General features: G+C 35.2%; 1 protein-coding gene across 2 annotated transcripts in view; it reads right to left on the bottom strand.

Moving 5' to 3' along the window:
* Positions 1–25,515, bottom strand: part of ADAMTS17 (ADAM metallopeptidase with thrombospondin type 1 motif 17) — a 489,795-nt gene that overhangs the window by 223,477 nt on the left and 240,803 nt on the right. For both annotated transcript variants that reach the window (XM_072616993.1, XM_072616988.1), the window contains exons 9-10: positions 6,165–6,305; positions 3,146–3,296 (exon numbers count right to left, since the gene is read on the bottom strand). In XM_072616993.1, coding sequence (XP_072473094.1) covers positions 3,146–3,296; positions 6,165–6,305 — 292 coding nt within the window. The remainder of the gene's footprint in view (positions 1–3,145; positions 3,297–6,164; positions 6,306–25,515) is intronic.

The raw sequence follows: 25,515 nt of genomic DNA, 5'->3' as shown, positions 1-25,515 counted from the left end.
TACGAATATTATTACTTCAATTTTAAACATGAGAAAACTGAGGTTCAGGAAGACAAGTGATTTGCCCAAGGTCACACAACCAGTAGAAGAAAAAGGACTGAAACTTAAGTACTGACTCTGAATCCAGTGTTTTTCCCACTGTACTATGTACTGAACTTTGAATGATGCAGACAACTCAGGGAAGATGAAGATCTTTTTTAAAGGTCATTAGATTTCGTGATAAGAAGCATTGGCAAATGTGCTTTGAAGAACATCTGTCAGAGTAATTTGAAAAATCATCGAACTAGTTTTGGCAAGATGGCTGAGGAAGGAGCCATGTCCCCCTCATCTCTTCAAAACAGGAGGAAATGTGCCAAAAAGTACAAGTACAAACAATAACAAAGAGAAAAAAGGAAAGAAATCCTCAAAAAAAAACTCTAGAAAAACAAGCAGAGAGATTGAAAAAATGAGTAAAGGGAAAAAAAAGACTTTAATGCAATGAAGGAATATTATGGGGCAAAAGAAAAAAAGGAGAAATGTAAAATAACCCAAGTAGTTATAAGAAAGTGAGTACAGGAGAGTGGTAGGAAAGAAATATCACTTTACAGGGAGCTGAAAATCGAACGGGTTCTGAAGAAGCAAAAAATCTCAGAATTTAGCAATAAACAGGGGAAAGGAAAGAGAATGACAGTTTACAATAATAGCAGGGTTGAGAGCAAATCTTTGCTTTTTGGATGGGGGGCCTGAACATTTTTAATGGGCGAGAGGAAACAAAAGCAGAAAGAAAAAAGCGTGAAGGTGGACGAAAGGGAGGAGAGAACAAGGTCAGAGAGGAGATGGGAAGGCAGAGGTTCAAGGGCACACACTTGCAGATGTTAGATTTGAAAGAGAGGAGAGTTGTGTCTTCCTCTTGGATTGGGGGATGGGATGTAGAAAAGATAGATGAGGACAGTAAGAAATTTATAAGGATAGATAAGGATGGTGAGGAGGTTGTTATTAGATGAAATGAGATGATGCTACATAAGAAGTAGGTCATGGTTGAAGTGTCAATGATACCCTGTAGGTCTTTGATTAAAAAAAAAAATGAGTAAACTCATTGGGAACTGGGCATTCTAGCTGTGAGCTGGCCATGTGGTGAAAGCAATTCTAGCCAAGTACCTAAAAAGTAATTGTTTAGGAAGGAATAAAAGCCACTCTCCTTTTCTAGCAGGGACCATAGAATGATTTTGTGAACTCTGGGAGATTTTGAATTTTCCAAAAGAGTCATGGCTGGTGATAGCATCTGCATTAGAAGCTAAGAAAAAAAAATAGATACTCTGAGGAAAGAAAGCTTCAGGACTCTAGAACAAGCCCAGCAGAAAACTCCACCATACATAAGAGGAAATTTAAGAGGCCCCCACCAGGCAGAAGAAAGGACTTTCAGCAACCAGGAGCTATGAGTTACCATTGTCTAAGCTTTAGCCCACTCTTCTGGACTCCTGATGTACTTGTGGGAGAGCATTTTCCCTTTTAGATGTTTTACACTAACTACTCTTTTATACTCCTTTTATACTCCTTGGCTAATTGATATCAACTTAGTAAGTCAAAGGGGATTGCACCTGTGGGGGCTTATAAATGATAGTATTAATGAAACCACCCAATAGAACCTTGAAGAAAGAAGTAGGATCTGTGCTCTGCAGACCTACTTGCTAAGCTAAGTGTGGTTTGAGAGAGTAATCCCCTGATTTAAGCATTAAATGTTAAATTAGTTTCCACAGGGCTCTTCATTGCCAAACACAAAAGAAATACATATGAATTAATTAAATATTTTAAATATTAAAATAAATTAAGTTAATTAATATCAATTAATTTATTTATCATAATTTATTAATTCCAGAAACCCAGAAAGGCAAAAGAGAAGATGGTTTTGGGCAAAAGAACTCTTTTATTCCCCTTCAAATCATATTATGATGTTGGTCACCTGTTCCACCTCCATATAAAACTCATTCTGTGAAAAAGGTATTTACTATGTGACTATATGGCCTAGACAAAACAAAGATTATCCTTTTCCAGTGACACAGGAGAAGCAGGATAATTTAGTGGCTAGAGACAGCCTCAGAGACAGGAAGGCCTGGATTGAAGTTCTGTCTCTGACACGTACCAGCTGTGTGCCTCTGGGCACACACACTCTAAGAGTAAGTATGCTGTAAAGAAGTTTCTGAAATACTTTGGTAGAGGAAGATTCCTTAGCGGTCATTGCCTACCCCAGTAAAATCATAGGGCCTTTCAAAAAAAAAGATGCGGAAGATGCTTTTTGCAATATGTACTTCCTATGTAGTGGAGAAAAGCTCTTAGATCTTGAGGTTGAAGTCCCAGCTTCCATTCCTGCCTCTGACCTTGGGTGCCACTTAACCCTTCTGAAACTCATTTCTTTATTTAGAAATGTAAACGATACTTGTTCTGCCTACTTCATTTGAGGCATTTGGATGATCAAATGGGTTAACTTCTATTACAGTGCTTTTTAAGCTCTAAAACAAAAAAAGGGCAGGGTTTTTTTACATTAGAAAAACAACAAAAAAGAAGTCTTACACAATGGTTAAAATCTCTGCAGAATATGTACAGCAAAACACACAAATTACAAAGGGAGAGGGTTGAATTGGGAGCTTCATTAGAAGCTTATTAGATGTTTGCTAAGTGGTTGAATAACTATAACCCAGAAGTATTTAATAATTTTAAATCACAGATCATGAAGGTTAAGGATGCAGAAACCTTATTTGGGAGCCAAATAAGGCTCCCAAATAAATAAACTAATATTAAATAAATACTTATTTTTCCCAGTTACCTACCCCATTATATTTTAATTTCCTTGAGAGCAGGAACTGTGGTGCCTCTTTTTGTATATTCTCAGTACTTAGTACAGTGTCTGGCACATCTTAGGCACTTAATAAATGTTTATTGATTGAGTCACTAAATTTTAATAAAAAATTTAGGTAATTGATTTTAGAGAACAACAATGCTGCAGTGCCTTCTCCCACTTCCTGCAATGTAGTGGGACCATACTGAATGTGCATGCAAGCTTGCATATTGGATGATCTGTAAGCTGAAATACGACCAGTTGTCCTGTGGATTTGTTTTTTATTCCTTTCTGAGCTTTTCACTCAGGTTGTGTCCCCAGGGTAGCACTTACCTCCATGTTCTTACAGAAAGTTGCGTTGGTTCCAAAGAGGATCTGGCACTGTTCCTCCGCACTGTAGTGCATGCCAGGGAGTTTGTGAGGCAGTCGTACAGCATACTGACTTCTGGGATCTGTTACTAGCAAACACATGCTGACTTTTGACCTGAAATATTAAAGAATTACTTAATATAAAGATATATATATATACTATGTATGTAAAAAATAAATTCTACATATTTTGCAAATATATACATATATGACTATGTTTTATATATATGCATATATATGACTATATATTAAGGGCATATATTTTCGTGGTTTCTTTTTCTCCTTTTTATTTCCTTTGAAACTGAGAATTAAAACACATTTCCAAATAATTTCTCCCAAAGGATCCAGGCACAGGGATGCATTCTTTTCACTGACTGTGCTCATTTAGATCTATTTCTTTCCTATACTGTAAAAAAGTCAATCTTCCCCTTTGGAATCCAAGTCTTAATGACTATGGACAGGCTCTCAGGACCAAGCAAACAAGATTATTTCCTTCTCACTGGGAGTTGGATAGCTTTTATTTTTTTAATAAAGAAAACATTTGAAATTGACTACCCTTCTAAATTTTTCTTATTAGCAGTAGACACTAAGCAAGAATTTACTATAGGCAAAGTACAAGCAGAGATTGGGCTTGAGCAGAGTATTTTTTTGTCTTTTAAAAAAAAAAACCATACAACATGAATGTTTAATGGCAATTTAGTCAATTCTCTTCCCAGAGGTCAGTGGCACCATAACATAAGCTAACCACATAGAGAGGACAATATTTTCTGTTGCAGCTGGAAAACAGCTAGGTAGAACATTTTGCAAAGGACTTCATGGGTTTCACCTGATTGAAAATGTAAGTAGATCAAGAATGAAATGGGCAGAGCCAGAATAATTTATACAATAAACAACCTGGAAAGCTTTAAGAATGATGATCAATTCAGCAAACATTCCAGATTCCAGAGGACTGATAATGAAATATGATATTCATGATAGAGAGGGGATGAATTTAGGATGCAGAAGGAGACACATACATTTTTGTGTACAGCCACTGAGGGAATCTGTTTTGCTTAACTATGTGTATTTGTTATAAGAGCTTTGTTTTCCTCTTCTCTTCCAATGTGATGGGGGGGGGGCAGTGTTGGAGGGAAAGAAAATAGGTTTCTGTTCAATTATTTTTTAATAGAGAGGTAGGGGGCAGAAGCATGCAGGAGCCAGTTTATACTCATTTGCAAGAGCTAATTATTTTATTTTCTGCATGAGCATTATCCCTTGGAAATTGGCAAATACTACCAATAGGGGCTTGATTTATTGTTCTATCAATTGTCTAGATTTTAGTGTTGGAGAGAAAGTTGATAAGGTAGATTAAACTTAAAAGTATCTCATGGGTATGTCCCCTCTCCCCACCCTCCAGCTTGTTGTTAAATATTTACCCACATACCCCTGGGGAAGGGGAGCTATAAATGCAAAAGGTTGCATGCACTTTTAGATGAGGTCACTGTATTATTAGTTTTACTTTGTTGCAAGAAAACTCTTAACAAAGTGGGGCTAATCTGTTAAATTTTTGTAAAGTAAGAACAAAACACATTAATAAAACTTAAAGTTTTTCTTAAAAGGCTGCGAGATTTAAAAAGAAAAATCATCATCAACTACTTGAGGCTGAAAACCTTCTTAAAAATTGATTCCTAAGGCCAAGGCAATGAAAACAAACTTCCTAAGATACTTCAAGGACAAAAAATGTGCAGGCACACAGATGTGCCCTCACACTTTCTCTCTGAAAGTACCCTTACATCGCCAAGCCCAGTGTCATAATGTAGCACAAATTAACTGAAGAAGCAAGTATCTTGTTTCATGATCATCCAGCCTTACAAGAAACATTTCAAGTGACTTTGAAATGTCTTACAATTCTTTTTAACAGTCTATCCTAACAGCTGCATGGCAGTAAATTACATCAGTTTAAGAATAACATCACTCATCATTTGTTGTTTTTGCCACCTTCTTATTCTCCTCATGATTGGAAATGAGAACTTCCCTCACTGACAGGGGAAACCTCACGATCGATAAGAACAGGGCTGAAAATCATAAGACTGGGGTCTTAAACTGCTAAATTAACTATGTGTTTATTGGTGGATTCCTTGAAACATTTCTATGCTTGACTTTCCTTATTTATAAAAAAAGGGATATTAACTGCCTCTCAGGTTGGAAGAATAAATAAGGTCCAACTGTGAGCCTCTGGAGCCATTCAAAGAAAGGTGCTACCAGAGCACATGCTGTTATCTATCTTATTAAGTTAGGTTAAAGCAGAAATCACTACATTTCTGGAATGAGTTCCAGAATGAGGGTTTGTAGGGAACCAGGATACCAACATGGGAATATGCATTATATCATAAGGAGGTTGTTATGGCTTCTTTCCATCACAAATTCTTCAAAGGAAAACCAAGAATGAAACTAGCATTGTCTCCTTTCTGAATAGGGGAATCAGAGTAATCTTCATACCTTATGTTCTACTTAAGGGAGGCAGAAAGAGCACCATAATTTTCAACTACAATCCCTTTGAAATTAATATTAAATGCAGTTATGAAAGCTCTAGGGTAGAAGTGGGGGTACCTCTTGTTTGTTGGCATCACAAAGTTACTTACCTACTCATTCTAGATTTGTATGTCTTAAAAACTCAGTTGGGATGGTAGTTTTTAAAAAACAGTATCATTAGGCTAAAATTTTCAGTCAGTCACTAGGTGTTTGGTGTTCATGAGCTAAGCACTAGGAATATAAGTACATTTGAGATAATAGGCTGTCTAGTTGTCTGCAAAATGTTTTCCTTTGCTGAAGATATGAAAATATGAAACAGTTCTTCAGAGTGAGATGTGTCTCAACTTTTCATGAAGTCAATTCTCACAGTCTTTCCTTTTCCCTATAATCTAGCAAAATATTAGCATTAGGGTACAACTTCTATATTTTTAGAAGTATCCTGTGTCTTCAGTGTTGTTTATAAAGGGCTTACTTGAGGAAGTTTTCAAGGTCATCTCGACTGCAGGAAGACCATGAGAGGTCACTGGGATTCCTGCCTTTGACCCACTCTCCAGACATTATATGAGATCTCCCTGCACAGGATAAATGGTCATCATCATGGCTCATTCCCATGCTATTTAAAGAGAAAGAAAGAGAGAGATATTAGCACAATATTTAAAATTCAGAGGGCATTTAATAATAAATTATATAATCTTTTCAAAAAGATAAGTTTATGTTATGCAGAGTTATAATACAGTAAATCAGCGTAAGACCCCCAAAAAGTGCTGACCATAATCTTATGGCTATCATATTCTTATTCCCAGGATGGTTAAAGATGATTGGCTATGATACACTCTTGCATGTCACAAACTCCAGGCTTCCGAGGGTGAAGCTATATTCATGTTTCAAAGCCCTTTAGTATGGAACTTTATTGTTGGAGATACTATCCTGAGTAATGAGGGAGAGGTGGAATTGGAGAGAAATGAGTTTCAGTTCTCACCCAGTCCCCTTTTGGGGACTTATCATTCGGGTACTTCTGGCTTCCAGATTTGAGAAAGAAGATGGAAGACACCAATCTCACTTGAGGATGCTGAAGGAAAAGAATCTGGGGAGATATGAATGGAGAGTACAGGCTCTATCATGTCATTCTTCTCAGTTTACTACTCTAGAGATCTTAAGGAGTTTCCCCTCGGGTGAGACCCAGTACCCTCTCTCTTGGTTTAGCTGAGTTATCTCACTCCCAATGAGAGAATTCCTTTACTGAATGTTTTCTGGAACATGTTTTCCTACGTAGACCTTCTCTGATTTCTGTTCTGCTATGATTTGGATAAATGGAATTCTTTGCTATTCTCTGTTTGCTCATTGTTTTGTAACTGGTATTAGGTGGGAAAGGCGCAATCCTTGGATATAGAGCTTCCCCCCCCCAACTTGACAAAGTGATAAAAAATTAGATGGAACCTGATCACATCCCCTAAATGAACAGAATCTAAGGGAGCAGAAAACTATACACCTAGCCCACCCAAATGACCTTTCTCTGAAGAGAGCAGAGTGGTAGCCTCTAGCCCCAACCTCTTGCTCCCCTCATGGAAGAAATGAGTCTCCCTTGAAGAAGGGTAGGGAGAGAAGAGGTCAGAGATGTCTATTGTTTCCCTTTGGGTCACATAAGAGCATCCTCCCCACGACAAGCAGAATCTCTCCATACCTCAATTCCACTTCCTTTTTTACATATAATTCCCACAGGATCACAGTGCTAAAGTAGCATTCATAAAGGTACAACTAAAAACATGAAGAAATAGATATAGAATTTTAATATCCTAGCCTCAAGCTTATTTAAGTCATTCCCATGATTATTTCTCATTTCCGTTCCCTTGCTCACCTTGTGCTTACTTAAACTGAGTAAATAATTATCATTTAAGATTGATCAGTGTGGACAGCCAAACCTGAAAAATTCAGGTCAATATCTCAATGTTTTCTCCTATATAAACCCTGAAAATGTTCTCCATTTCTTATATTTCTGTTTGTTCTATGATAACTTTTGAAGGAATTAACTAATATTAACAAAATTTGCTGAAATTATTGAGATACCTTAAATTGATTTTGGGATTTGGTACATCATCTTGAAATAGAGCGATTTAAAGTTTTCAAATGGGAATGTCTATTGTAAATTTTAATTGATTTTACTGAAATGTGGTCAGTCCGTGGAGGTTACAGCAATTAAAAAGTCTCGATAATGAAGTAGTCCACAACCTCAAACTAAATAATGTGCCATTTTTAGCATTCACACAAGGCACATTAAACCATATTGTTCGGTTAATTGTTCATTTACATTACAGTATACTTGCAGATATTATGTTGACAGTCCTAAGAGAGGTCTACAGTTCATAACACACTAATTTATCCATCCTGAATAAACACCTTAGCTTTCTACTGCACTCTTACATGGATGGAGCCGGTCTTAGAAAATACAATGCCTTTGTGAGTCTCTGAAATATAAAATTTTAAAATGGAAAGAAAAAAAGCCCTTATTAGAAGAGAAGGTAGGAGGGGAAGGGAGAGAAAGACTACTGAGACTTTTATTTCAAACCAAAAGTTCTGTTTTGTTTTGTTTCTCGTCACCAAGGACAAACTAGATCTAAGAACAATTTTGTTACTGTCCTCTAAAGGGAGTCGCTTATACTACCAGCTTACCTGATCTAGAATATTTAACACCTAAATTTCTTGATTAGTGTAAAACTTTTCTCTCTTGATAAATGTTTGCTCTTCAAAGTAAAACAGTTAAATGTAAGCTTTAAAAACTGATGGTACCTAGTTCATATTGTTTTATTTTAAGGGAGAAAAATTAAATTCAAAATCTGCATGTTTGTTTAATAGATACTATATTGAGATTCTTCAAATTATCTTTAAGCTTCATATCAGTAACTCTCCTCCTCCAAGATGGAGTTTATAAAATATTCTACCTTAATACCCATAGTTTCTTCTGGATCTACAAACTACGCTTAACCCAGCTCAAAATAAAACAAAACAAAAAAAGATCCAAACAAATTCAAAACCTTCTAAACTTTGTAGACTAGTAACTTTACTTGAGAAAGAAAATGAATAAAGTAAGAAGTTGGTTTGGGCCATAAAAAGAATGTGTCTCATCTTCTCTGAATGTTAGGAAATATCTCCTATCTGCCTCTGACAGATGAGGAGTCATCACATGGTCAGGAGGGCGAGAAAGGCTAGTTTCTTGTTCAGAAACCAGAAGAAAAGGTCAGAGTAGGCACTGGAAGACTGTGATTTACACGCAAGCACACAGATACATAGGGGAACATTATAACTATTAACCATTTTTCCTTTGGTGGTCCAATTTCTAATAAAATGAGGGTTGAATTCAGTGACTGCTGAAGTTTCCTAATGTGTGCATCTAATATTGCCAGAATATTTAAACCAAAAGCCTAAAGACAATGACTCAAAGAAACAACTGACATTTATAAAGGCATCATTTTTTATGTACTGCAGCCTCCATGATTATATAGTCCTGACAAGAGATTTAAGACTGAGAATGTTATCTTAGACTAGAGTTTCACTTCGTAGGTCTTCTGAGAAGGATTTCCCTTAGGAATGTTCCAGTCATTAGAATCAGTAAAGTGAGTGGAATACTTAGGTTTCTGAAGCTAACCTCTAATATATATCATGCATGATCTGGATTGAAATGTTCAAACCTTAAATGCCTCATAAATTTGCAGTTGTGATGAACTTGCATTGGGCTAAGAATCTTGATATTTGAGGTTTATATAAACTACCATTTATACTATTTTTAGTTTAAATTAAAGATTACATGACTGAAAATTGCATATTATTTTAGATCTATCTCCAGGGGCATCTATTATTTCTGGCAAGATAATACTTAACAAAAACTTTTAAAGTAAAGTGGGTCACGGTCATTTTCATTTGAAACGGCTATGGGTTTAAAATACTCTTACATGCCCTGCACACACAACATCGCTCAGATTTGCCAGATGCAATAAAAATTTAGGAGTCTCATTTTGATTTTATCTTCAAACACAGTGACATGTGGTTTGCATAAATGATGTCAACAATTCTGACACACGCTATGGAGCTGATTTAGTAGGATTCAGGGAAGACACCGACAATGAGAGTAACAATTAACATCAACATAGCGACGTTTGCTTCATAAAACACTTATAAATATTGACTCATTTTTATCCTCAGAACAACCCTGGGAGGTAGGTGTAATTATGGTTACCTACATTTTGTAGATGAGGAAACAGAAACAGAGGTTAAGTGACTTACAGAGGATCATACAGCTAGAGAGCATGTTTGGCTGAATTTGAACTCAGGCCTTTCTGACTCCACATCTAGTATGCTGCCCATCTATTTTCCACTGTGTTTCCCAGTGATAGGAAGGGATGATAAAATCTTTATAAAAATCACAGGATCATATGTTAAAAGTTGGAAGGGACCTCTATGGGTTATCTAATCCAAAACCCCCACCTCTCAATTTTGCAGATAAGGGAAAAAAGGCTCAGAGATATATGTGACTTGTCCTAGGTCACATGATTCATAATTAGAAGAATCAGGATCTAAGCACTGATCTTCTCCACCCCCACCCCCAAATCAGTGCTACTTTAACTGAGTAAATATTTTCTGGTCATTTTTTAAAGCTATAATTTTGACTATTGTAATCTACTGTTTGATAAACCCAAAGACTCCAGCTTCTGGGAACTCACTATTTAATAAAAACTGCTGGGAAAACTAGAAAATAGTAAGGCAGAAACTAGGCACAGACCAACATTCTATACCCTATGCCAAGATAAAGACAAAATGGGTACATGATTTAGACATAAAGGTTGATAGCTTTAAGCAAATTAGGAGAGCAAGGAATAGTTTACCTGTCAGATCTATGGAGAAGGGAAGAATTTATTACCAAATAAGAGATAGAGAACACTATGGAATGCAAAATGGATAATTCTGATTACATTAAATTGAAAAGGTTTGGCACAAAGCCAATGCAACCAAAATTAGAAGGGAAGCAGAAAACTGGGAAACAATTTTTACAGGAGATATCTCTGATAAAGGCTTCATTTCTAAAATATATAGAGAACTAAGTAAAATTTATAAGGATATAAGTCATCCCCCAATTGAAAAATGGTCAAAGGATATGAAAAGGCAATTTTCAGAGGAAGAAATTAAAGTTATCTATGGCCACATGAAAAAATGCTCTAAATCATTACTGATTAGAGAAATGTGAAACAAAACAACTCTGAAGTACCACACCACACCTATCAGATTGTCTAATGTGACAAAAGAGGAAAATGATAAATATTGGAGAAGATGTGGAAAAACTGGCACATGAATGCATTGTTGGTGGAGTTGTAAATTAATCCAACCATTCTGGAGAGCAATTTGGAACTAATTTGGAGCAAAGGGCTATAAAACTGTGCATACCCTTTGATCCAACAATACCTCTTTTAGGTCTGTATCCCAAAGAGATCATAAAAATGGGGAAAGTTTCCATATGTACAAAAATATTTATAGCAGCTCTGTCTGTGATGGCCAAAAATTGGAGATTGAGGGGATGCCCATCAACTGGGGAATGGCTGAAGAAATTGTGGTATATGAATGTAATTGAATACTATTGTTCCACAGGAGATGATAAACAGGTGGACTTCAGAAAAACCTGGAAAGACTTAAACATGAACTGATGCTGAGTGAAGTGAGCAGAACCAGAACCATATTCTAATTCTTTTTTTTCAACATGACTAAGATGAAAATATGTTTAATATGAATATCTATGTAGAGCCTATATTATTAGATTGCACGCCATCTTGGAGAGAAGGGAAGGAATAAAAGGGGAGAAAATTTAGAACTCAAAATTTTATAGAAGTGAATGTTGTAAACTAAAAATATTTTTTTAAAAAGTTATGATTTTACATGGTTCTTTAGAAGAACAGATATCAAAAACATTTGAACTTCTTTGGTAGTTATGTGACCCCCAGTTTTTGAATGAAGTATGAAAACATACTTAAAATATAATCTTATCTATAGAGTACAGTCTACAGTAATGTCTTCAAAATATACAAATTTTTTTAAAAAGGAGAAATCACCACAGAGTACTTATTTTTTATTACCAAAATTAATATTAAGTTCAATTTTACATATCTATGTGTACATAAATATGCATGTGTATATGTGTGTGTATATATGTATAGCTAGAACAGAACAGTATCATTGAATTCCTATTGATTTCACTTATTTCTAAAACTAAAATCTACCTTCAAAGGGTAAAAACTTGTCACATTTGAGGGTATTCACAAGAATCTCATTTTAGGTGCTCTGAAGATATTTCCAAAATCAGAATTTTAAAAACATTTTGATCTAGGCACACACTATTTTGATCTATAGCCTTCCAAGGTGACTGCTATGGTAGGTATGTTAAAATGATCAGAATTATTTTGTATTCCCACTTCCTGTTAATAGTGTGACTACTTTCAATAACTGTCTCCAAATGTAACTTCTTTAAAACATTTTTATTAGCATGTTTATTTTCACATCACCATTTTGAAATATATTTCCCCTCTCCTCTCCACTATCCAGAGAACTATCCCTTGTCATTAAAATAAAAATAAAGAAAAAGCAGTTCAGAAAAAGGAAAACATTACTCTCCATTAGAAGGTCTATTTCCCAAGATGATTAGGGAAAAAGGAAAAGAACCTCTATGTTCTAAAATATTTATAGTAGCTCTCTTAAATTGCAGGGATGCCTGTCAGTGGGCGGATGGCTAAACAAGTTGTGGTATATGATCAGGATGGGATATTGTGCTATAAGAAATGATGAGCTTGATGACAACATGGATAGATTTGCATGAAATAATGAAAAGCAAAATGAGCAGGACCAAGGCAATGTTGTATACAGCAACAGCAATATTGTTTTAAAAACAACTTTGAGCAACAGAGTCATTATGACAGTTATAAATATCCAGATTATCTACAAAGGACCCATGAAGGAAGACACTCTTTGTATCCAGAGAGAGAACTGTGAAAGAGAAGTATGGATAGAATGGTTTTATATGTGTATGTTTGTGTGCATGTGTCTGCGTGAGAGTATATATATATATTACATATAATGTATATGTATGTGTGTATATTACATATAATGCATATACACAGACACAAACATATATATAGTGTATAATGGTAGCCATCTCTAGGGGTAGGGGGTGGGAATGGAAGAAAAAAGAAAGTTACATGATAACTTTATTATATATTTAAAAGGAATATCAAAGTGTACATAATAGAGTTGCAATTTCTTGTACAATCACCTTTTTTTTCCATTCTACTATGTTATGGAAATGCTTGTTTTATTTCTTCAGTTCAAAATAAAATAAAAGGAAAATAAAAAAAGCACAAGCTCCTTGGAGCAAAGTATTTAATAAATGCTTGTGGACCGATATGTGCCAATGATGACACTATCTGTGATGTTTCCGAGGTAAGCTTCCGAAAAGGAGGGAGACAGACTAGGCAGAGGCCCAGGGCAGTTGAGTTTCAGTAAGACTATCTTTCCCTGCTGCGCATTTATGTGAGTGTGAAGAATGGGACGTGTATGGGAGAAAGGGCAAGTTTGAGATATTCACCTACATATAGCACCTGAACAGAAATCTGTCCTTGCTCCTGTGTGTTACTAAAGATGACTGAAACAGGTAATATCATGTTACAGGAATAACGTACAGATAAACAAATGTTTGCTCTCTTATAAGAAGAGCCATACAAAATATCACAAAAACCCTTTGTAAAAAAACTCTCAACAATATCTTAGATTAAATGCCTAAATATAAAATTAAATAGCCAACGGACTAAGCACAGTTTGAAGATTCAGTAAAACTACTATGTGCATTAAGTTACAACAAGCAGGTCCCACACACTTCTAGGCATTATATGGGACACCACAGACTACAAGACCAAATCTCTGCACTCAAAGAGCTTACATTCAAGTTGGGGAAATGACTTATAATGAAGATACAATTGTGTATAATTGTGCACACTAAATTTTCAGCAAAAGAAAAGCTCAACAGGTTATCTTATGTTGACTGAAATTAACGAACTGACTTTAATTTTTCAGTTTTCCTTTTAGGTGGAGTCTACTAATGTGGTATGTTATGTTTCATAACTACTTTGTATAAAAGGTCCACATATTAAGAAGGTCTGGTCAATACTGAAGACAGTTTTAGCCTATAAATATATTAAGATTGTAGTAGATATTAATTATTGGAGAAAAGATATTAGTCAAAGAAGTCTTTACAAACAAAAGAAAAAAGTAACACAATGAAGGGGATTTAATCTAAATCAGCATTTACATTAAATGACTTGAGATGTGAATAAATATAATCTCTATAAGGACCTTTTCTGAGAAATTTTCTTGTGTATATTGTTTACTTGAAATAATAATTTTACTTCTTAGGTTGGGTTGTTCCAGGTACTAGTAAATTGAGTAAAAGGTCACTATTACGTTTAACAGATTTGCTTGGAAAAATGATTTAATCTGTATCAAACAGGTTATCTATATGAGAAAAAAATATATATAGCTTTATATCTTCCTTTAATAAATGCATATATACATAATATGTTATATATATAATATAAATATGCATATGAAATATAATAATTTATTATATTACTTGTAATATAAATATGTAATATAAATGTTTTAATACATATAACATATTAAATAGGCATATGTATGTATGTGTGTATGTATTTATATAAGTACGCATGCAGCTAGGTCCCAATTAGTACAAATAATGAATGTATAAAGTGAATCACATGTATTCACACACACACTACACATTTCTACTGGGCTGGAACCAAGAGCATATTGTATATAATTATAACTTTGAATAGTGCAAAATTAAATATGTGTGACCACATCATGGGATTTATTATTCATACTAATCAATATCTAGGTATATATCATATCCCCAAAACCAAGTTCAAATAATAGGATTTTAATTAACTATAGTAAGTTCTAAAAGTAAACTGCAGAGTAGTAATGGAAGATGCAAACTTTTAAAAAATAAAATGAGACATTCTGACAATGTAATGTCCAGAGGTGTCTCTAGGGCAGGTATGTGCTTGTAAATGTTTAACTACCAGGTCTCCCCTAAGGCAAAAAATACTTTTAAATTTAATCTGCATTATTAATATTTTCTCTATACTTTCTTAAATCTATATAGTCAATAAAACAATACATCAAGCCCTGACTTGTAGCATTTATGGATTTATAAGGTGTAAATAATTTAAGTCATATTCTGTTCCCTCCAAACATACCATGTATTCAATGAATTGCCCATGAGTGGTAATAGTGATATAATGAAAAATACCCAAATTGAATGACCACAGCTAGATTTTCAAAATCTAGGTAAATCTGATACCTTTCAAAATAAAACAAAAACCACTAATGTAAAACAAAATAATCAAAGTCTTCACAAGATACATACACACACACACACACACACACACACACACACACACACATATATATATACACTCACACATACATATGTGTGTGTGTATGTATGTATGTATTGCTTAAAAAATCAAGGCACTTCAAAAGAATCATGGCTACTTATGCTTGTTTTCAAAAACAAGTTTATCTCATTTTATGATGAAGAAGAAAGTAGACATTTTATAAAGTCCTCTAGTCATCAAATAGCCAAAAAATCAACAACAGAGTGGGAATACACTAATGTCTATGGTGAATAGCCACATGGAAAGAGATGGGTTTATTCAGCTGCATGGCAGATTGAGCCCCTTTATTTTATGTTTTTCATTTCAGAAGAATGAAGTATCTTGCCACGAAAACTAGAGGACAACATGTACAGCTCACGAAAACCAAGAGATTTTGGAGCCTAGAGCCAAAGGGGTGGCAGACGAACATTCCAGGCAAACTTCCTTCACATGCTGTTTGGCCAACATGCCTCAAACAAATCCTGAATGGGCTACTTTACTTTCTTGACCTTGCACAAATCAATCTGTAGATCTGTTGCCACACTTCACCCATCACTTGTGACTCATAGATTAACTTTCTTTCACCGAAGAAGGGACAACAACATAAAACAACATGTGCTGGCCAAAGCAGAGATATGGTGTGCTAACATCTTTTAGTAAACAGCAGGTTTGGGGTCATGCTGCTTTGGTTACAGACCCTTGTATAGGTGAAATACTAAAAAAGAAAGTATCTCCTGGTAGGGTAGAGAAGGAACTATAAATAAAACTCTTCTTTGATGGTCTATTAAGCTAACTCAAGGCATTTGGCACACAAATGCTGTAGGCAACTGGGTGGAATAGTAGACAGAGTGATGAACTTAAACTCAGGAAGACTCGGTTTCAAATTCTGCTTCAGAAACTTAGTAGATATGTGACTCTGGGGACATCACTTAGTATCTCTCATCCTAAGCTTCCTCATCTGTAAAATGGGAATAATAATGCACCTATCTCAAAGGTGTGAAGCTAAAATGGCATGTATATGTATATATATACATATATGTACATATACACATATATACATGTGTAGTGCTTTTAAAGCTTAAAGCCTTATATGTGTTAGTCATTATATTTAAGATTATAATTATTTTAAGTATTAAATAATCGTACAAATATAAATTAAGAGCTTTCTATGTGTCAGGCAGGCAGCTAGGTAGCACACTGTAAAAGCAAGCACCCTGCCCCATCCAGGATGGCCTGCTATCACAGATTCTTAGCTCTGCTTTTCTAAAAGAAAAGCTAACTTTTGAGGGGTCAACACTCACTTTAATCAAGCACATATATCCTTCACTAAGTTCAGGGGAAAAAGTCAGCACCCTGAACTTCAGAGAAGATACAGAGAAATACAGATCAACAGACAAGGCTTCCAGCTGCCTCACCATAAGCCATACATACATTACAGATCAACAAACAGATAACTATCTCATCATACATACATAGTTACCTGAGAGAGAAGCACCAACATCTGGGTTTTCAAAGTTGGGGTGGGGGGAGGGGGACTGCTTAGCAGCTTCCCAGAGTCTCATCTCTTAGAAGGGCATTAAGAATCCTAGAAGCAACTAATCAGTCTTTAGGAATTAAATATTGTTTAAATACAAATCTCAATTAAAGGGAAACATGCACATACTATCTACTGATCACATCCTTATAATCTACATAGGATATTTCTCCTCTCAAGGCTTTGATTTCCTCCACTGTAAAAGCAGAAAACTGGATTAGATGGCTTATGAGGTCTCTTCCAACTCTAAATCCATCATCCTATGAAGAAGGTGCATTTATTTTTCTAATCAGAATGCTAAATGTGAAAATCAGAAAGGGTAAAACTTCTTTAAAAAAATTTATCTAGCTCATTCAGAGCACTTCTTCTACAACAAGCTAGAAAATACACCAGATGGAATTCTGATCAGGAAAATGAAGAATAAGTCACAGGGAGTCATTTTAATCTCCCAGGGAAATTTAGGGAGACAGAAAGAAAGATCTGCAGGCACTGGGAACAGACACTAGAAAGGACCACACTCAGTGGCAGCAAAATGGAGTATTCCAATGCCCAGGGACAGAAATAATTTCAAGAAAGAGCAACAGGTCAGGAAGCACTGAGACAGAAAGAGACTCCTTAGCTTTTTGAACTGGCATTGGATGCAGAAAATGGGCCGGTTGGTAATTCTGTCACCCATGGTTCGGTTTTGCCAGGTTGGAGAGGAGTGGTCATGAGGGAAAAAGGGCTCTAACTATGCATTAAGCAAGGGATAAGTTCCAGAAATGTGGCTGTGTGGCTCTGAGCCCAGGACCAGAGTGGTGAGTCAGTTCTAGTCTTTAGTCCAATATGTAAGCCTGCTGTGTAGTAATCAGGGCAGGAATCCCAAGCCAAAGTAGAGCCAGTAGTGCAGGAGCTCTGAACCTGCAGAATATCCCAGTATGCTAAAACTGAATGAGTCCAACTGAAACTCATCCATACACAAGCCAAGAGGCCCAAACCTGAGTCAAGAACTTGCAGAGCTCAGATCAGAAGGGCAGTGAATAGAACACTGCAAAAATGACATAATTTTGGGAGCACTGAGAATTCTCAGGCCCCCAGACTGAGCTATGAAAACAGTAGAAGGAGATAAAAGGACAACTTCTTGGGCCAGACATTCCTTATATTCCTGAAGTGAGCAAAGCCCAAAACAAATATAAATTGAAAGTGAACAAGTAGGCTGAAAGAATGATAAAAACAAAAAACAGAACTTGACTATAAAGAGCTACTATGGTGACAAGGAAACCTAAGACACAAATATAAAAAATGAGAATTACTTGAAAACATCTACAAGCAAAGCTGAAAAGAAAAATGCAGAATAGACATATGCTCAACAAGAATTGCTAGAAGAGTTAAAGAATTTTTTAAAGAGCAAAAAAAAGATTTTAAAAACAAAATGAGAACTATGGGGAAATGAATTGATAACTTAGAAAAAGAGGCACAAAATCTTATTGAAGAAAATAGCACTATGAAAATGAGAATTGGCCAAATGAAAGCTAATGACTCCATGAGATATCAAGAAATAAAAAAAGAAAGTCGAAAGACTAAAAAATAGAAGAATATGTGAATTATTTCATATAAAAAACAACTGACCAGGAAAAGAAAAAGATAGAGGAGAGGTAATTCAAGAATCACTGTTGTTCCCCAGGAACAACAACAACAACAAAATCTAAGCAACATATTTCAAGAAGTCTAAAATAAAACTTCCCATATATCTTAAAAGAAGAGGGCAAAGTAGAAATTAAGATAATTTACTGATCAACTCCTGAAAGAAACCCCAAAATTAAAACTCTGAGGAATGTTATAGTCAAAATCCAGAGCTCCCACATCAAGGAAAAATACAGCAAGAAACCAAGAAGAAAAGATTCAAGTATCACAAAACCAAAGTCAGGATCACCCAAGGTTTAACAGCTTTAAACCACTAAAAAGAAACAATGATGTTGAATATGATATTCTAGAAGACAAAGGATCTAGGCTTAGTATAAGAGGGGAAAATGGATCTTTAATGAAATAGAGGACTTTCAAGTGCTCCTGATGAAAAGGCCAGAGCTGAGAAAAAAATTGGATATACAAACACAGTCACTCAATAATATTTATTAAGTCCCTACTAAGTACCAGGCATTATGCTAACTGATAGGGATACAAAAAGAGGTAAAAGAGAGTCCCAGCCCTTAAGGGGCTCACAATCTAATGGAGGAAACACCAAGCAAACCAATATGTACAAACAAACTATACACAGTTCAGACAGTAAATAAGAGAGAAAGAATGTGGAGGGCGGTGTCAATTTGGCAGAGTAAGGCAGGAATTCACCTGAAGTCTCTAAAATTCATCTCCAAACAACTATAAAATAATATCTCAAAACAAATTCTGGAGTAAGCCCCATGCTGTATCCACTGCCCCACCTATCTTCCCATTGAGAACATTAGAAGATGATTTTGATTGTATTAAATTTAAAAGTTTTTGGACAAACAAAACCAATATAGTCAAGATTAGAAGGGAAGTAGAAAACTGGGTGAAAATTACAGCAAGTGTCTCTGATAAAGGCCTCATTTCTCAAATATATAGAGAACTGAGTCAAATTTATAAGAATACAAGTCATTCCCTAAGTGATAAATGGTCAAAGGATATGAACAGATAGTTTTCAAAGAAATCAAAGCTATCGATAGTCACATGGAAAAAATACTCTAAATCACTACTGACTAGAGAAATGAAAATTAAAACAACTCTGAGGTACCACCTCATATCTATCAAAATGGCTTATATGACAGAAAGGGAGAATGATCAGTCTTAGAGGGGATGTGGAAAAACTGGGACACTAATGCACTATGGTGGAATTTTAAACTGATCCAACCATTTTGGAGAGCAATTTGGAACTAGCCCCAAAGGGCTATAAAACTGTGCATATACTTTGACTTGGCAATACCACTACTTAATCTGTATCCAAAATTTTTTTAAAAAAGGAAAAGGACCTATTTGTTCAAAAATATTTACAACAGCTCTTTTTGTGGTGGTAGAAAACTGTAAAGTGAAGGGATTCCCATCAATTGGGAAATGGCTGAACAAGCTTTGGTTTAGGGTTGCTATTGAATACAATGCACTATATGAAATGACCAACAGGATGATTTCAGAAAAACCTGGAATGACTTACATGAACTGATGCAAAGTGAAGTGAGAAGAACCAAGAGAACATTATACACAGTAACAGCAATATAATGATCCAAAACAATTCTAACCACCTCTAGAGAAAAAACTGATGGAGTATGAATGCAGATCAAAGCATACCATTTTTCCTTTTGTATTTTTGTATATGTGTATGTATGTATGTGTATGTGTATTTTGGTCTGTGTTTTCCTTCACATGTTTTTCATGACTGCATATGTATAACTTATATCAAATTGCTTACCTGCTTGCCATCTCAGGGAGGAAGAGGGAAAGATTAGAACTCAAAAATTTTTAAAATGCTAAAAATTGTTTTTTACAGGTAATTGTAACTACAATAAAATACTATTCAAAAAAGAAATTATTAGGAGCTATTTCATATAATGACACCCTAATAAAACTGTCAACCTAAATGAAATGGATTAATATTTATAAAAATATAAATTGCCTAGATTAATAGAAGAGGAAATAAATAATCCTATCTTAGAAAAAGAGATTAAACAAGTCATAAAGGAACTCCTAAAGGAAAAAAAACACAGGATGGATAGATTAACAAGCAAATTCTATTCATTTAAAGAAAAATTAATTAAAATATTGCATACATTGAAAAATAAGTAAAGAAGGAGTTCTACTAGATTTCTTCTATGGCACCAACATGGTCTTGTTACCTAAACCAGGGAGAGTCAAAACAGAAAAAGAAAACTATAGACCAATTTCCCACATGAATATTGATACAAAAATACAATACTGTTTCAGAATAGTATCTTTTTTATGTTATATATGAAACCCATAGTAACACTGCAAAACTATACTGTAAGATCATTGCATTTAGAACATTAATACTATATAACTAAATACTCTTTTAAAAACTGTTACTTTTAACATAATGAGTTTCTTTTTGGAAATGTTGAACTTAAGGTAACAGTGGTATGTCCACATAAAGATATCCAATATGTAGCTGGAAATATAGGAATGGAGCTGTGGAGTGGGATCAAGGGTGGAAATATAGATTTGAGAGCCATTGGAATGAAGAGGCAAATTAAAGTCCTGAAACAGAATAGTCCTCAAGGGGACAGAATGTTGTGAAACAGCACAGAACAAGCCATAAGGGATACTCAGATTTAAGGTGTGAGGGGAAGTTGAAGAACCAGTAAAAGTGACTGAAGACTGGCTGGACAGGTAAGAAGAGAACTTGAAGAATACTATGTTATGAAATCCAAAAGTGAGTGTCCCACTAAGAAGGAAAAGTGGTAAACACTGCCAAATAAATGCTACATGGTATCCAATAAAGAGCAGTGAGAAACTATGATTAGATTTGATGAAATGGAGGTCATTTGGTAACCTTGGAGAGAGCATTTGATAGATAAGTAGGTAAAAGTGGCCAGAATGAAAAGGATTGAGAAGTGAGTTAGTGATGAGGAATGAGAAGCAGTAAGCATATTTTTTCTAGATGTAAAGTGAAAAGTAGAGATAGGATGATAACTTGAATAGACAGTAGAGTAGAGGAGATTATTTAAGGATCATGAAAATCTGATAGAGATGGAGAGATTGAAGGCATGTTAAAAAAGATGATTAATGAAGCAAGGTTAAAAAATGACAGAATTTCATGAACAGAAGTTACTTTAGTGGAAATTTTGTCTAAACTGGATAAGAATTCCCTCTGTACAAGTAGTTATTCAAAATGTATCTGAAGACTATGCAGGGAAACCTCCTATTTTCTGAGGCAGTTCAATCCACCCTAGTATAGCCTATGAAGGATAGGTTATGAAGATTTTTCTGCCTTCTTACAACTTCCATTGATTGCTGTTAATTTGCCATCAGAGATAAAGCAGAATATGTTGAATTCCACTTGGCAGCTTTTCAAACATTTGGATACAGCTATGATGTTTCCCTGTACATCTTCACTTCTTTAGGCTAACCATTCAAATTCCCAGATGCTAAGTACCCAAAGCCCTCTACCATGCTAATTGCCCTTCTCTAAATTCAGTCCAGCTTACCAATGTCCTCTTTATGAAGGAGTGTTGCCTGTGGGTGAGGTTAGCTCATGAATTGTGCCAGTTTAAAAGATCTTCTGGTGAGTTATCTTAGAATACAATATTATACATAGAAGATTATGATTATTATCACTTAATTCTAAAGAAAAATAAATTGGCCTGACAACAGCAACTCAGAAACTGGGTAGAACCTAAATTAGTGTCTATTACAGGAGATGAAGAACATGGAATACAGTCATACTCTCGTTTGATAAAAACCTGGTGATCAGTTCTGCTACTTCAACAAGTCATAACCTCTTTAGCACTCAGTTTCTCCATTTATAAAATGTATGGAGTTGCCTAGATGGCCTCTAACGCCTCTTTTAGTTCTAAATCTATGATTTGATTAACCTACATAACAGATAAATAACCTAGATAGCTACTTAAATGAACTATATACTTGTCATCTCAGGATATATGTATATATGTATTAATAGATCTGTCTATACATACATCATATGAATGTCTATATGTATATCTATATGTGTATGTAGACACACATATATGTGACCTGTTGGTTTATTCCTTTTTTTTTTCCTTTTAGGGGGAAGGATTTAGCATACCCTCCTCTCTCCATCTTCTCCAAAAAAATCGAATTTCATTGGGAAACAGTCTGTATGTATTCTGACTTGAATAGAGTGAGTACACAGATTTGGCAGTATTAATGAGTTTTACTTTTGAGAGTCCATCCAAGAACTTAACCAGATATAACAAATTACCTTTAAAGAATCTTGAGAAGTTGGCTGTTTAGAGTTGGCTGCTCCCCACAGGTTCCACCGCAAACTGAAGCATCTTTGGCCGACACTTTGGCGATGGCTACAACAACTACTTACTACCAAGAAAACTGGTCTCAGAGTTAGTTATACATGAAACTGAACTTAAAGTGGGGTCCAAATGTGGCAGTCAAGTTTGGAATAAATCCTAGGATATGCTGGCACAGAATAGCATATAAAGAAAATGTGAGTGAAATTAGGAACAGTGAAGAAATGCCAAAAAACTTGATTGAGAAAGAAAAATCCTATACTTCACTGGCAACAAGTTGGATATCTGTTATGAATAACCTGCATGGAAATCTTTGGCTAAGACAGAAATGAACAGAGAGTAACTACCCCTTTAATATGCTCTAAATCAGTTTACTGATGGAAGTAGTAAGCAAAAGTTGAGTGAGGTATGTTGTACATCTAATTTAGACGACTGACCATCATTCTTCTGCAAATCCTTATCCAACTTAAAACTGGAAAAATGATTTAATGAGGAAGTCAGGAGAAAGAAATAGTAATACACTGCAAATTACAAGTCAAATTCTTTATCACATTCCAAATAACTAAAGAATAATGGTGTCTAGGTCAACTTTTCCTAGAAATAGTTCAGACATTCATATAACCAAAAGATTCTGACCAGGGGTGGAAAACTTGCAGCCTTTAGGCCACCTGTGGTCATCTTGGTCATTGGGTGTGGCTTTTTGACTTAGTCCAAGTTTTACAAAACAAATTCTTTTATTAAAGGAATTTGTTCTGTGAAGTTTGATTCAGCGTAAGGGTTGTACTTGAGGACCTAGCAGAACACATGTGGCATTGAGGCCTCAGGTTCCTCACCCTTGATTTTGACACTTTAGTTGAACAGGCTTGCCATGTACCTTTCAATAATTTGATCTTGGTCCAAAATGGAATTGCAAACAATTATAAAATACAAAGCAACCCAATTGTAGGTAAATGAAATATATTAGCTTGATGACTATCCCTGAAGAAAAACAAATGCTACTTTAGAAAATGGCACTTTATAAACCAATATTTCTTGTGTCAGAGCGTTCTTTCAAGGGGCAACATAAATGGTATTTGATGGCCCTGCTGTTTATATCACAGGCTATATGATGTTTCCCAAACATATTTGAAACATTAGACTCTCCAGATAGAAGATAGTGGCTAGAAAGAAAAGTCAGTCAATTCATTACGGGATCACCACCTCACATCCTTGGCTTACTCAACAGAGCCAAGTCTTCCAAGAATTGGAAGGAGTCCCTGCAAGCTTTGCTCATCATGCCATTGACTAAGCTGAGATTTAATTAGCTGCTTGTCTCTCTAAAAACTAAATTCCATTTAGCTCATTAGTTTGGTTCTGCTTTAAAGTTTAGAGCTTGTGGGGAGCTGCTGAAGTGCAAGATGATTATTCTCTTATTTTGTAGAAAAACTAAGTCTGAAATATTCTAATTCCATTAAGTTCAGCATTGATTAAATATCTACTAGTGCAGTAGGACTAAAGACAATAAGGGTGGGAAGGACAGCTAGACCATACCCAAGTACCTATGGAGGAGGTCTGAGATGGGGCTCATACTCTTACGGGTACTGAAGAAGTTACCTTTAATGTATACGAAAGAGAAGACAATGAATCAATGGAGAAATCACAGATCATGACCTAACTCATATAGCAAATCACAAATTATGATTAAATCATACACTATAGCAACAACTGAGATGATGTCAATAACTATCTGCCAATATACCTTTTTTTCAACATTACAAAATTATTCTCATGAAATATGAGAGGACATGTATTGAAGACATGATTCAAAAAAAAATGAGAACAGAACAGGCTAACTTATATATATGCCATCCACCAGAGACTACATCATTATAGTCACACAACTGATTAAAACGTACAGAGAATGTGAGATACTGTTATACTTTTTGTTTGTTGATTATAAAAAGATTTGGTAGATCAAAGTGTAGCCTTTGAGATTCTCTTCAAAAAAACTATGTGCCTTGCATATGTTAAGGTCATAGAAGATTACTTGACAGATGCAAGCACAAAGATGATTTATTTTTGATACCTTTTTGGACTTTTAATTTGAAGCAAGCCATAAAACAGAAATAGACGCTCACTAAAGGTGTATTATTGTCATACAGGATGTCAAGAACAGAGTCCAAGTGGAAGAAGGATTCTCTATGAATATTAAAAGCATCTGGATGCTTTGCAGATTACATTGTCTGGGTCATGACCCAATGTTACAAAGTATTCTAATTAATTCCATAATTATTCAAAAATGTTCAGGAAGGGAAATTCAAGTGTATAAAGAATTTTGTTGTTGTTCAGTTGTATTCAGTTGTGTCTGACTTTTCATGACCGCCTTTGGAGTTTTTGTGACAAAGATATTGGAATTGTTTTCCATGTAGTTCTCCAGCTAATTTTACAGATGAGGAAACTGAGGCAAACAGGGTTAAATGACTTGCCCAGGGTCACACAGCTAGTAAATGTCTGAGGACAGATTTGAACTCAGGAAGATGAGCTTTCCTGATTCCAGGTTGGGCATTCTATCCACTACACCACCTAGCTACTGTATAAAAAAAATTGCTATTATCCTATCTATATCTTGAACAGATACTTCAGTGGGAAAATGAGCTAAGCCCAGAAGTGAGTAGGAAAAAGACCTTAGGCTGCATTACATTAAAGAAATTGTGTGATGTTTTCACTTAACTCCCCATTTTTCCCTGAGTGATACCAAAGTCTACCTTTTTTTTTTTAACTCTAACAGTCTTCTGGCAATGTTATTATATACAGGTTTATAGCCATTAATTATAGAATCCCACAATTACTGAGGAG

The sequence above is a fragment of the Notamacropus eugenii genome, chromosome 1 (assembly GCF_028372415.1).
Source record: "Notamacropus eugenii isolate mMacEug1 chromosome 1, mMacEug1.pri_v2, whole genome shotgun sequence".
NCBI lineage: Eukaryota > Metazoa > Chordata > Mammalia > Diprotodontia > Macropodidae > Notamacropus > Notamacropus eugenii.
The sequence above is the reverse complement of the archived record's forward strand: the minus strand, read 5'-3'. Positions and strand labels throughout refer to the sequence as shown.